At 35.1% G+C, this 13,526-nt stretch overlaps 1 protein-coding gene across 2 annotated transcripts in view; it reads right to left on the bottom strand.

The window, feature by feature from the left end:
- NEK7 (NIMA related kinase 7) overlaps positions 1 to 13,526 on the bottom strand; it is a 160,302-nt gene that overhangs the window by 11,515 nt on the left and 135,261 nt on the right. For both annotated transcript variants that reach the window (XM_047076723.1, XM_047076722.1), the window contains exon 9: positions 9,310 to 9,423. In XM_047076723.1, coding sequence (XP_046932679.1) covers positions 9,310 to 9,423 — 114 coding nt within the window. The remainder of the gene's footprint in view (positions 1 to 9,309; positions 9,424 to 13,526) is intronic.

Here is a 13,526-nt window from a genome sequence, read left to right on the forward strand (position 1 = left end):
AGTGGAGAGAAAACCATTTCCTAAAATCTGATATATATTGAGTTCCTCTCATGAATCAGGCACTATCCTATACATTTTTACAAAGCTTAACAATTCAGTCTTCATAACAACTCTATTCTCATGAATCAGGCACTATCCTATACATTTTTACAAAGCTTAACAATTCAGTCCCCATAACAACTCTGTTCTCATGAATCAGGCACTATCCTATACATTTTTACACGGCTCAACGATTCAGTCTTCCTAACAACTCCATGGGGTGGGCGCTACTATGACATTTTACAGAGGAAGGTCACAAAGGCAGTAAGGAGCACAGCCTGGATTTGAACTGAAGTAGTCTAGCTTCAGAACCCAGGCTTTTAAAGTTACTGTGTTATATATACTGCTTGAGAAAAATCTTAATGTGCAGGTTCCCTCATGGCCACCTTTGCACAAAGGCGGGAGACCTACCAGATAGACAAAGATGGTTTTAGACTATTTGATTCTCAAAAAGATGCTAGCTCTAAAACTGGCTCATTTAGTTTCTAAATCAACAAATATGTCCTCATATTTCATAGGTCAACTCCAATCAAAAAGCAACCCCCCCAATTTTTTCTAGGGCTCTAAAAACTTGCAATGAGATACAGGCCTACTTTATCCATGAGAGATACATTTAAATGATGACAAAAAGTGTTAGGATTAGTATTATGATTAGTGTGACAATTTTAATGTTCTTTTTTTTATTATTTTCTAGAGAGAGAGAGAGAGAGCGTGAGTGGGGGAGAGGGGCAAAGGGAGAGAAAGAGAGACTCTTAAGCAGACTCTATGCTGAGAGTGGAGCCCTATGTGGGGCTCAATCCCACGACCCTGGGATCATGACCTGAGCCAAAATCAAGAGTTGGAATGCTCAACCGAGCCACTCGGGTGCCCCTTAATGTTATTTCTAATCCTACTCATGCATTAAAGTGACAATAACTCCTTCCAAACAACAAAAAAAATGTACTTGAATTTTAACATGGGATTTTTTCTGCCAGATTATAAATTTACATAGTAACTGATGAATTATAAAAAAATCTCTCTAATAAGTTTTCTCTCAGAAAGTCAGACATTAAATAATCAAAATGAAATAATTATCTTAGAGGTTTCCCTCAATGTTAGTCTTTACACTTTTTAAAAAGTTCCTATAAACCTCTGGAAGAAAAGAAGGTAAAAATCTTTAACATTTATCTAATATTTTGCAAAAGTCCTAAGTACAATACCATTAACCATGTTCAAGGAAACATACATTCCTACAGTAACTTTAAGAATTTTATATATATTCTTGTGTGTCAGGCTTCAATTTCTAATAACATTAGGCAACTTGCTCAAAAAATTTTTGTGTTTCATCTGAGGGAGTTACCTTTCCATTTATTCCTTTAAATTATAGAAATAATGCCAAAATCAGCAGATATTACAACTTTGAAAAAAATAAATAGGGGTAAGTAAAGAAACTTTTTGTGGTTTAGGCTATGTCAAAAATTTCTTTAGTTTGTATTAACACGTTTGTAAAAAATTGTACTTTTTAAAAAATTGTTTTATATAACACGTTAAAAATAAGGCACAAGAGAGGTCGGATTACACAAAAAGCCTTACAAAATCAGAAGGAAAACTGTTTAATTCAGATGCTTAAGGGAAATTTAAAAAGCAATACAGAAATATTTAAATGAGTAAAAGCATATAGAGCAAAAATAAAATCAATTCTCTATGACATTTCTAAAGGATTATGAAATCACAAAGTTATATGGAAATTAATGAATATTTGTTTTCAATAAAGTGGAGAAAATACCAATATATATTGATTTATATATTTCCAAAGAAATATCAAAGCATATGGGTTAGTACCAGAAATATTTAAAAGAAGAGAGTGCTAACAGTCATTGTTAGCAGGGCGATAACCCAATTACATATCAAGTTCAGTCACGTACAGGTAATAACAATAGGGCTCTTTGTGCATTATAGCTTTAGGTCACTAACACAATTCTCAATAGAATAATAAAGACTGGTGCTATTGGTACTGTTTCTTTTTCACCCCCATCTTAATCCCTCTGAGACCAATTATGTTATATCAGCCTCCCAGATATACCCAATTTCCATCTACCCAAGGACACATTTTAGCACCCCAAAGTGGGTCTAATACATTAAAGTACACTATATTTCGGAGCTTTAGATATTTATACAAAATGATTAGGCGTACCCAACTTGTACACCAAAGCGTCACCAGTGATTGACTTGGGGGTAGAGGGAGAAAGGAAAAGAAAGCAATCTTACACAGATATAAGGTAATGTAATGTCTATATTTCACAACTGAAGATCATTCAGTGTGTCTTTTGAAAACTGTGAAAGTCTTACAGAAAGTTACACGGTTTTATAGGATCCCACAGGAGATGTGAAATATAGGGCACCGTTTTGGATTCATGTCTTTAAGGAGCAAGTCCCCCGTGTCACTTCTGAAGCATAAGTGAACAAAGGGCCTACTTAAATATATTTTTTAAACAAAAATGGAACATTCAAAGCTTAAAGATCTAATCTTATATGGCAACTCTAACTAAGGTGGTCAACTGGTATTATAAATGATGAGAACAGCTAACTCACTGAACCCATTTTTTAAGAAGGAAAATCAAACATTATTAACAGTGTTTGAGATAACACTGAATGTTAAGTTAATCTTAATAAATAATGGCACAGTTATATATTTATTATTATAAATAGTCTCATCTCACTTAGCATTGGATGACATGATTATAAGGAGTACAGAGATATCCGTGAAAGCAGATTTAGCTCCAAACATTTATTGTGCCATTTAATTTAATGTCTCTCATGTAAATATTCCTGGGATCATGTATTAGGAAGTTTCCTCCAGCACAAATTTAAATAACATGGGTTAATTTTGACTAACAACTCCAGGGAACATATATAGTTCTATTAAAGGTTGTGAATCTGGCAACTATAAAATAAAACTATGTAGACTGCTCCAATGAATAAAAAAGTTTTATAAACTTAGTTTAACTTCTAAGTATGTGAAAATAATCTGTCCCTGAGACTCTCATCTTTTTTTTGCCTTATATACACAAAGCAGCAGCTCTTTTATGACTAAAACAAAGGTCATGTTTTTGTTATGGACTCAAACTTCAAAATGAGCTTCTTTAAGCATATTCTGAATTTAAATATAATACAAACAGAAGTTATTTATAAATGTTAGGTGAAAAACTTCAGTTATAATTTTTAAGGTGTTCATTTAACACTCACCCTTAAAGGGTAACTCTTTGGAAAATAAACTTTCCCTTATCAGCAAAATTGTGACAAACTGTAACACTTTTTGGTTGGTAGATTATGGACCCATGTATCTGGTATCTTACTTGTGTAGTTTCCACAAACTCTAATATGTAAAAAGAATGCTATCCTTCCACAAAGAGCTTCCTCCTCATTCGTTCATTACATGACGCCCTGCCCCTCCCCCCACCTGGTTACCACAAGGCAGAGGAAAGGAGATTCCAGATCAATATGGTGGGTGAAAATAGAGAAAAGGAAGATGAAAAAATGGAAGGAAAACATGAAGCGCTCGCTCACACAACACCGGAGAGTTTACTTCAGGCTGCGTGACCTTGTAGCACGCGCAGTGGGATGCCATGAGGCAGAGGCACAACAGCGCCTGGTCGGGGCGTGGCTCTGACACTACCTGGCTCTCTATTTGCTCATATGTGAAATGGGAAGAATGTCACTGCCTTTATTTCTTTAACAGGAAAGTTCTTACATGGCTTAAAAAAAAATGGTGATTTCTCAGTTGAAAAAAAAAATCACTATTCCAATTTTGTTTAAAGCCGTGTAAATATATTTATACTCTACAAGAACCTATAAATATCTGAAATCAGTTCCGTTCAACTAAATATTTTATTATTGTTATGTATACATAATCACACATAGAAAAAGCACTGTACTTTTTAATCTTTATATTTTAAATACCCGGGAAAAATCAATGCTTGTCTCAAGAATAACAAAAATGGTGCTGGAAATTCTTCACGCATTTAAGTAAAGCAGGGTAAACTATTCCTGGGAAGGCAGAAAGGCAGAGGAATACCCCCTCCTCCTACCCTCCATTTCTCTTTAAAAAAAAAAAAAAAAAAAAAAAAGGAGGGGCACTGGAATGGAGGTTAAAGTAAAAAAGGAAGTTTGTTATTTATGAGGTAAAAGTCTATGAGCATTCATTCATTCTCCATTAATTCTCTGATTGGATGTGATCTTTTAGGTTGGTATTTTAGAAGATAATTGCATACTTGAGAAGTAGAGTCCCATTCACTGATTTTAAATAAGAACGGACACCTTTCTATCTGTGAGCTGGAGACATAAAGTGGCAAAACAAACACGTTTAATGAACAAGAGAAGCATTCAATGATCTGAAAACTGATTACGGGTTCAATAATTGCATTTCCAAAATTATATTTTGGTTTCTCCGTGTATAAAAAGAAGAAGCCCCGGGCGCCTGGGTTGCTCAGTTGGTTGAGCTTCTGACGTCAGCTCAGGTCACGCTCTTGCAGTTCATGAGTTCGAGCCCTGCGTTGGGCTCTGTGCTACCACACAGCTCAGAGCCTGGAGCCTGCTTCAGACTCTGTATCTCTCTCTCTCTCTCTCCCCCTCCCCTGCTCATGCTCTGCCTCTGTCTCTCAAAAATAAATAAATATTAAAAAAATAAAAATAAAAAAAAAGGAGCCCTACTGAGTTAGCAAGTTTTCAAAAATGTAATTAGAAGATAACCACAGATACTGACAGATACTGTGTTCTACAAAAGTAGAACATTTTTATTTACAATGACCTTGAAATGACCAGGAAGCTGGTAAATATCTGCTCTGGCAGTCAGCACAGATGGACAAGTGCTGCTACAATACAGCTGATTTCATTCAGGAAGTTTCAACCCTCTCACCCATGCTCTATATAGGTGTTTAAATTTGTTTTTGCACAAAGCATTGTTTTTTCAAATCCTGAGTTTAATTTCTACTTTCTCAAACCAAGGTCACCTTTATTCTCCCTATTTATTTCCATTTTTCACTTTTGTCTGCAAACCCTTGACTCAACTTCCCAGAACTTCCTTCCAAACTTATCTGTTCAAACCTAAAATGATGACAAGCTTCCCAAAAGCAACTGCCAAGGTACAATTCTGTTCAGTCTTTGCCATGTCTTCTCTAGTTAATTAAGAATTTTTTACAATAAACAAAAAGTATTGAAAGAGACAGAATTTCCATTCTGCATGACATTAATGCTACGGATTTTCAAAAAATGTATTGGCTAAAAAGAACTCAGCCTAGACTCACATTTTACACTTTGTAAATAACTGTCAATATAACTATTTGCTGTTGTTTTTCAACTTACGAGTCATGAGATAACTGAGAGAACAGTGAAAATGCTTAGTTTTGATGACCACTCCTGTGACTCTCAAAGAAATTAAATACTGAAATGGAAGGAAAAAAAAATCTGTTTGTCTTATTTTCCAATAAATGGACACTGAAATGGAAGGAAAAAAAAATCTGTTTGTCTTATTTTCCAATAAATGGACACAATAAATTTTCCAATAAATGGACATTTCCAGAAATGATGCTGTTTGTTGATAAGAATGAAAAAATCATATGGTGGGTGATATCAATAAAATAAAATAATCATAGATTCTGGCCTGTCTTTTGAGTAATTGTCTGCCTTACTGTATGGAAAGAAAGTTCTTTGGAGAAGTTTTTTCATTCATCCAATTGTCAAATAATTGGTGCATTTACTTATTTTTTCATTTATTCCTTTAATCTCACTCTTTCATTTCCTCATTCCATCAATCAATGGCTGAACCTTTTTAATATCCCAAGCCCTAGAGATACAGATAAAAAGCAGTTACTGTACTCAGGAGCAGGAGCTAGACAGTCTGGGGGTGGGAGGTGGGGGCTGTGTGCAAAGAAAGGACTGCCATGCAGTGTATTGCCAAGGGAGGAGGGTATGGGGAGAGAAGAAAGGGGAGCAAGGAAACTTAGTGCGGGAGAGGATGCCCAAGCTTTGCTTCAAAGAGGTAAGTTAGCCTGGTAAAGAACAGGGGAAGGGAGATTTCAGAAAGAGGAAACGGCATCCATAAAATCGTGGAAATTCATGGACCTTTGAGGATAACCTGCACTGGGACAGTTAGGGAAAGAAGAGAGTATCCTGTGATCAGTAGTCTGGATAGATAAGCCAGGATCAGATTATAAGGGCGCTTTTGAGTCATAATTCCTTGTATATAGTAAATGTTCAATACATTTTAACTTCACGCATGTTAATTACACAACACCAACAATCCCAAGTTTAATTAAACCTAAGAGATATCTAAGGAAAAATATCTATCTTTTCAACTCAAGATTTTTATGGTTTTAAATACAGTAGTTTGCCAGGGATACACGAATGAGACCATTACTAGAAAAAGAAAGAGCACTGAACACCAAAAGCTACTGTTTGCTATAAACAAAAATGTTTTACTAAGCTATAAAATATACACATCCCAATATCATTCATGTACAGCTGACATATTTCAATCTATAGTCCTAATCATTTGTACATAATGATAACAGTATCATTCAAAAGGAAAGATTTGGCACCCGGGCTTATTTTTCCAAAGGACACTATTTCTCATTTTTGGTTTGTAATGCTTGAATATAAGAAATAAAAAACACCCCAAGCTTTTAAACTCCGAGTTCTTCTAACTGGAATGACTACAGCTAGAAACAAATCTTATAGAGTTCCTTATTCCTATTGATCATGGCTGGTAGTGGGCACAGCTACTATTTTCATGAAATTCTCCCTTCAAAACCTCTTTGGGCTGCAGCCTTAATAATGTAGCAGTAGCTAAAATCAATTTGATAAGCTTCCTAATAGGCATTTAGTGGGAAATTAATTTGCTTAATTTTTTTTTAATTTTTCAGACAGTTACAGAGCCTGCTACCGATTTAGCTGTAGAATGGACACTTAGCGAACTGGTCCTTTAATTAAGAGTTGGTCATTTAGAAACTTTATGCTTTACTTTTCATTCTTCATGCTAAAAAATGAAATGGCAATTTGAACTTTTAAGAGATCTAAAAAGCCTACTATATAAGGAAATATTTGAGATCCCACTAAAGTAGCACAGCATCAAAGCTGCTCAGGTTTTTTGCTACCATAAATTCTGAGTAATTATGTTACAAACAGAGTTCCTATTTAAGGAGAGAAAATATTTATTAGCACATCTGCATTTCAAAGCTCTTGTTCTGAGAACTTTTCCACATAACTGAAAAGATTCGATTAACATTATTAGTCTGTATTTTTCGTACCTCATTTCTTTAGTAAGAATTCGTTTCCATGTTTACCTAGTTTAATAGCCTTCTATTTCACCACAGCATCACGACAGATTTTACCAACATAAGAAACTGTACTGTCTTCTTTGGAAAGTACCCCATACAACATGTTTCGCTTTATATCTCTTTTCGAAACTGGTGACTATATAGGGTGAGCTAAAAAGTGGAATCTGTTTTCCCTTCCCAACTCTGAGACCTTCTATCTGGGCCAGACTTTGATATCTGCCCCTTGGCTGAGAATCCGCATATCCAACTTCACACTTAGCTGCGGTGAGGTAGCCCTGCAGGCAGGCCGACTTCAACGAACCACTAGTGGTATCATCATTAAAATCCTGCTGAAGGTCACCATGGTAACCGCCTGCTGAGGCTTCACTGCTGCACTCCGCATCTCCTAATCAGCTACCATGTGAAATGCAAATTCAGACAGTCTGAAAATTAGTCAAGAAGAATAGGGGATGAGGATGCAGATATGTGAAATATTCATGCGCTTCATGGAAAAAAGAAGACAGCATGAATGACACAACAAAGAACGGCCCCTGACATTCTTGCCATCATTTTGCATTATTGTTCACACCCTACTGTATTTCCAGGCCTATCATTCTGAAGTTGGTTTTGTGAAATGCCATATTTATATTCCATACCCAAAATAGTAATTAAAAATGGCTAACATAATAGCATTAACATCAAATAAAGGTAATACTTCTCAATCATCATCCTTGCCTTATCAGAGTTTATTTTTAATTACCGCAATACAAAGGCTATGAAACAAACAAACAACAACAACAACACCAGGCATCAAGTGATTATTAGTATCAAAACCACAGGGAAAAAAGGTACTTACAGCATTCTAGGCCCTCAAATGCTTTCCACATGCTAAAAATTCTTTAGAGAGATTTATTATTCAAGTTACACTGACTCAATTTTCCTTCTATAAAACTAAAACCGATTGCTATTCATTTCAAGATAGAGTGACAAGACTACCTAATAAGTGAATGTTATAATTGTTTTATATTTTCCTTTGCTCCTTGCCATTTCCCTTGGGCAAAAAATCTGTTGCTCATGAGAGGGTGAGATGTCCTAACTCAAGACAGTGTTTTCTCTGGGTATGTTCCCCAGTAAGCTTTCCAAAAAGAGTTATGTGAACACATTTAGTTTACCCAAGATATTGCTGTTCTGCCTATCTCTTCCTTAAATACTGGCAAAACGTACTGGGCTAAAATAGGAGAGGTTTTGTTCAATAAAAAAAAACTGTATGTTGGGTAGAGCCAAAGCAACTTACTTCGATGAACCACCAAAGCAAGACAAGGATTCAGCCTCAGATTTTAATACAGTAAAGTTTCCTAAAATTTTCAATCCCACCCAATATACATTTTACCATGTCTACTAATGACAACCTCAAAACATTTCCCACAGGGATTTGATGGCAACAGTGAGGCAATGACAGGTTAGATATGGTCGAAGGAGGGAGGGTAACTCTGAAAGAACAAGGTAGAGACACGTAAAGCTAAATGATGTATGCTTCAAATTGTGGAAAACATGGATGAGAGGAAGTTCTGCCAAAATGGAAAGTTGTAACTGTTGGTCTGAGACTGTGAGAGTGACCAGTTGCCTTGTGAAGAAGGCACCAGCCATGCTGGTCAACGAGAGCCGGGGTTTGAGCACAGATTCTGCCCTTTGCCGTGTTCGGTATGCTGCAAAGTCAGCTACCCTTCTCATCACACCTAAGAACTGACCAATTTCACACCACATGCTGTGCTGTGTTCTACTCCACTTTAGGAACTGCAGAGTCAACCCTTTAAACAGTAAGTCTCCAAGAGAAGGAAAACAGAATGAAAGGTGCAATTTCTGCCACCATACTTGTCATTTGTGTTTCTGGATTAAAAAAAAATTTTTTTTTCTTAATAAAATGCGAACGTTAGCGAAATGAACAGCAGACAAACACATGGACCGAAAAATGACTTACTTCCTCTGAATAGTGATCTGAAGGAAGAGGTGGGTAGTCACACTGTTCTATCTTCTTACACAGCGAGTACAAATTCATTTTGTCACCATAGAAAGGACTCTGTAACGCAGCCATCTGTAAAATGCTCCCAATGAAACTGATATAGTTATATGGTAACTTTTAAATGAGATTTCATCGAGTATATTGCACAGGGGTAGAAACAGCTACAAATACTTTCAATAAAGTTATTTGGGCATTTAGATTTTATGAATATTCCTTTCTGAGAATTATCGAGTAAGTTCTATAAATCGTATTACAATTTTTGGTTATTTTTGTAAACATTTAAAATCCCTTAAGGGAGAAATGGTTAGTGTGTGTGTGTGTGTGTGTGTGTGTGTACTTATACACACACACACACACACACACACCACACTCATACATACATATATGACATACCCCAGTATTGAGAAAAAGAACATAAAGAAACTTAAAACACTTTGTAAATATAATGCTATAAAAAACGACCAATCCATCTCATGACTAAACAGACCTCAGTGGTATATAACAACCATGCAATGGTCAAAATATCACAAAAATGAAACTGAAATTGAAAATGAATTATAATCTAAGCAATGGTTTGGGGAGTAGAATGTACAGCATTTCATCCTGTATGACAGTTTCTGTAGGGAAGGATTATTCTGAGAAGAAAAACAATGCCTTCCAATCTGAATGTTATAACTGATTCTCAAGTAGTTTACAATGAACTAGAACTTCTTTTCTTTCGATAATGTCTCAAAAATACTAAATATGTTCAAAAGCTCTCTGAGTCATAGCGGCTCCTTCAAGGCATCCAAATGAGATTTCTATCCAGAAAAAAAAAAAAAAAGACTCAAAGAATGATCAACTTTGAAAAAGACATTATTGGATTTAAATTTATTTTCAGACAAGGTTCTAAGTTGACATTTAAAGTGCAAGCAAGTACTGTGGTAAGCAGGGTTACAAACTAAAAAATTCAATTTAAAATGTTCGCATCCTGTTCAAAACCTTCTAAATCTTTGAACCGCAGCAGCAAGAATACAACACGGAGTGCGAGGCTGCCCCAAAGTCAGTCACCCTTTTCTACATGTGCTAATAAGTTTGATTTTGGAAGGACAATGTGTACATTCCCCAGACAGGCAGAGTGTGTGTGAAACACGCTAGTCCATGCTGTGCTACTCAGTGAGCGTCAGTGGGGACAGGACAAGCTGAAAATGGCTCTCATCTGTCTTCTGGTGCTCCAGACAGAGCTTTAACTCCTTCGCAGCCTTAAACGAGGAGGGGACGGCACTGGAAATCAAACCTGCAAAGTAGCTTGACACAGTTTTACCCAGCCTGCATTTTATATCAAACTTACATAAACCCATACGAAACCACCTCAGGAAAGGTTGTTCCACATGAGGAGAAAAAAGTAAAAACAATACGAATGGCCCTAAACATATAAAACCCTCCATCTGAGAGGAAATTTCTCGAAGAGGCGCTATCAAGAATGATCACGTTTTCTGGTTTGGTTTAAAATGCAAGGACACTTTATGATAGAGAATTATAAATGCCACCTTAGAAAAAAATACACCGTATATATAAACTATAGTCTTTCCACGTTTGCAAAAACCCTACGTAAATGTACATATATTCATTATCCTCTGTTAGGAGTTCATTACAGCACTTTTGTCTCAATACTGCAGTGTTAAGAAAAAAAAAAATCTGAATGTCCCCTAAGGAGTTAAAACAGGAATAGTATATTTTCATGCATCTCCTGCTTTGACAGATGAAAAATGTCAACTGTCCTGTTTTTATTTTCAAGCTTTTGCACTATTCATCTGGTTCATTAGTGCATCTCGATGCTGCCCCTGACAGCTGCTCGCCCTCTCCTCCCAGCAGCTGAATTTTTCAGGCTAATTTGATCCTCCACACTGAGACGATCGCTAGAATGATTGACTTGCTCCCTGACCTCCAGGGTCTGACTTTCCTGATTAGTATTCTGGGGGTGTCGGAGGGACGAAAGCCCACTGTCTGTCTTCGGGGCTGGTGGCAGCTCTCTTTTTTTTTGAACTGTAAGCCACCAACCTACAACCCTAGAAGGATGCAATTGCTGCACTGAACAATAAAGGAAATGTGTAAAACCTACTTTTCCATGTAAAGGTCCATGTAGCAAAAGCACAGCATCTTGATTTTAATTAGTAAAGTCTACTTTGTTGCATATCAATTAAAACTGTACTGCTAGTTTTTTTTTTTTTTTTGAGGTTTCAGGAATATTTGAAAGTCTAATTTTCTGAGTTTAAAATACATTTTCAAAAAAGCTTCCTGCTCCTTCATTGTTAAGAGTAAATTCTTAGTGGGATATAATATAAAATGTCTGAGAGAGGTTGTGGCCAATTTTTGAAAGATTAATTGCTGGGTATTTCTATTAACATTATATGGAAACATAACTGGAAGGAGACAGAACATAAAGGTAAATTAAATCTTTAGAAAAATTTTAGTCCTTTCCACATGAGTTGCACAGAGGAACTGAGAAAATTTACTGAGATGAGAACTATCATTACCATGATAAATACTTTTAACTCAAAATCGTCCATAACACATAAAACTCATGGATGTAGGAGTGTCCAAAGAAATCATTTCTATTTTGGTGATCATTTTAAAAATACATAAAAATGAGACACTGCCTCTCAAAGCAAATCCAGAATGTGAAGAATTATTTCAGTTTTGATATGAGTCTAGTGACCCTAAAAGAATCAGACGAACTTCTCAAAAAACCTGTATTACCTTAATTGAACTTTTTCTCTTTCATTGCTAAATTTCATCGTTAGTGCAAACCAATTTGTTGTTTACCTTTAGATGTTTAAAAGGAAAATGATGCCTTGATAATATAAGATTATGACATAAAGAAATCTAACGTTACCTAAACAAATATGAAATATTTAAAAATGTACAAAGTGGTATTTAAACATTGTAGCAACTTAATATCATCAAAATCAATTCTTTTCAGCACTGTATCAAATTAGTGAGCATAATCTCTTTTAATCTCTAGTGCATACATAAGAACATATTTTGTCATATCACTGATTCATAATTTTTCATAATAAAAATTATCCTAGGAATGTTACCTAAGAATATTTAAAAATCCATTCTTTAAAGTGGTCATTAATCACTTTAGTAGGAAGAAAAAAATAAATAATCTCAGGTTCCTTAAATTAAGGAAATTTGAAAGTGTAAACCATAATATATAATTAAAGATCATGATACACATTTAAAAAATAAACCTTCTGCTGCTTTACTTCCAAGTAATAGGTGGGCAATTAAAATAGATGATCTCATCATATATTTCATTTAAATCAGGAGGACAGGAACACAAAATATAGAGTAAGAAATACAGTGGCTTCTGTCTATACACTTTAGATTTCTTTTACATACGTTAAAACATGAAAGTGATTCCATGTATTATTTTCCTTCATTTTATTTTATTAAAATAGTTACTTAGATGTAGACTAACCTTTAATTAACAGCTCTGACTTAAAGCCTGTGTCACTAGGAAAATTATACCATTCGATTAAAACATAAATTTACAGAAGTCACTCGTCTTGAGTGCTTTTTCATACCATTACTCTATAATGTGGATGTAAAATGTGTTCATAGTATGCTTTTTTTCTATCCATCCAAATCACTGCATGGCAATATTTGCTAGAGGATCTACCTAGATGATTCTCATTTTCCTTTCATAAATTATCACCAGTAGAACAGGAGAGAATTTCACTAAGCTTTACCAATACAACTGTTTACTCATGGAAACAAAATTAAGTGATAACCTAGAAAAATTATCTATTTACCTACTATCCTTAAAGCTGAATTACTACTCTGCGTAAGAGTGAAAGAGTACTGAAAAAGATATTCACCATACTTTCATGTTTTAAATCCATTCCATTATACTTCCCCTGCTATGCATGGATAAGCAAGTTATTTTACAGATGTTCAGGTGTACATTTTCATACATAAGATATGCAGAAAAACATTACATTAACATTACAAATATTTTTCAAAATAAAATTCTCACCAGAAGGAAACAATTTAAAAATACTTAGAGGAAATAAATGTGCAAGAATGTATAATTACCGTTACAAAAACAATTACTAAGTCAATGAATTAACCTTTTGTAACTAAAAAGCTAATTCTTAAACATCATTCAGAAATAAAATAAGTGTATA

This window comes from Lynx rufus, unplaced genomic scaffold (genome assembly GCF_022079265.1).
Source record: "Lynx rufus isolate CCGP_SWC_20201006 ecotype Redwood Valley unplaced genomic scaffold, mLynRuf1.p SCAF_15, whole genome shotgun sequence".
NCBI classification, from domain to species: Eukaryota; Metazoa; Chordata; class Mammalia; order Carnivora; family Felidae; genus Lynx; species Lynx rufus.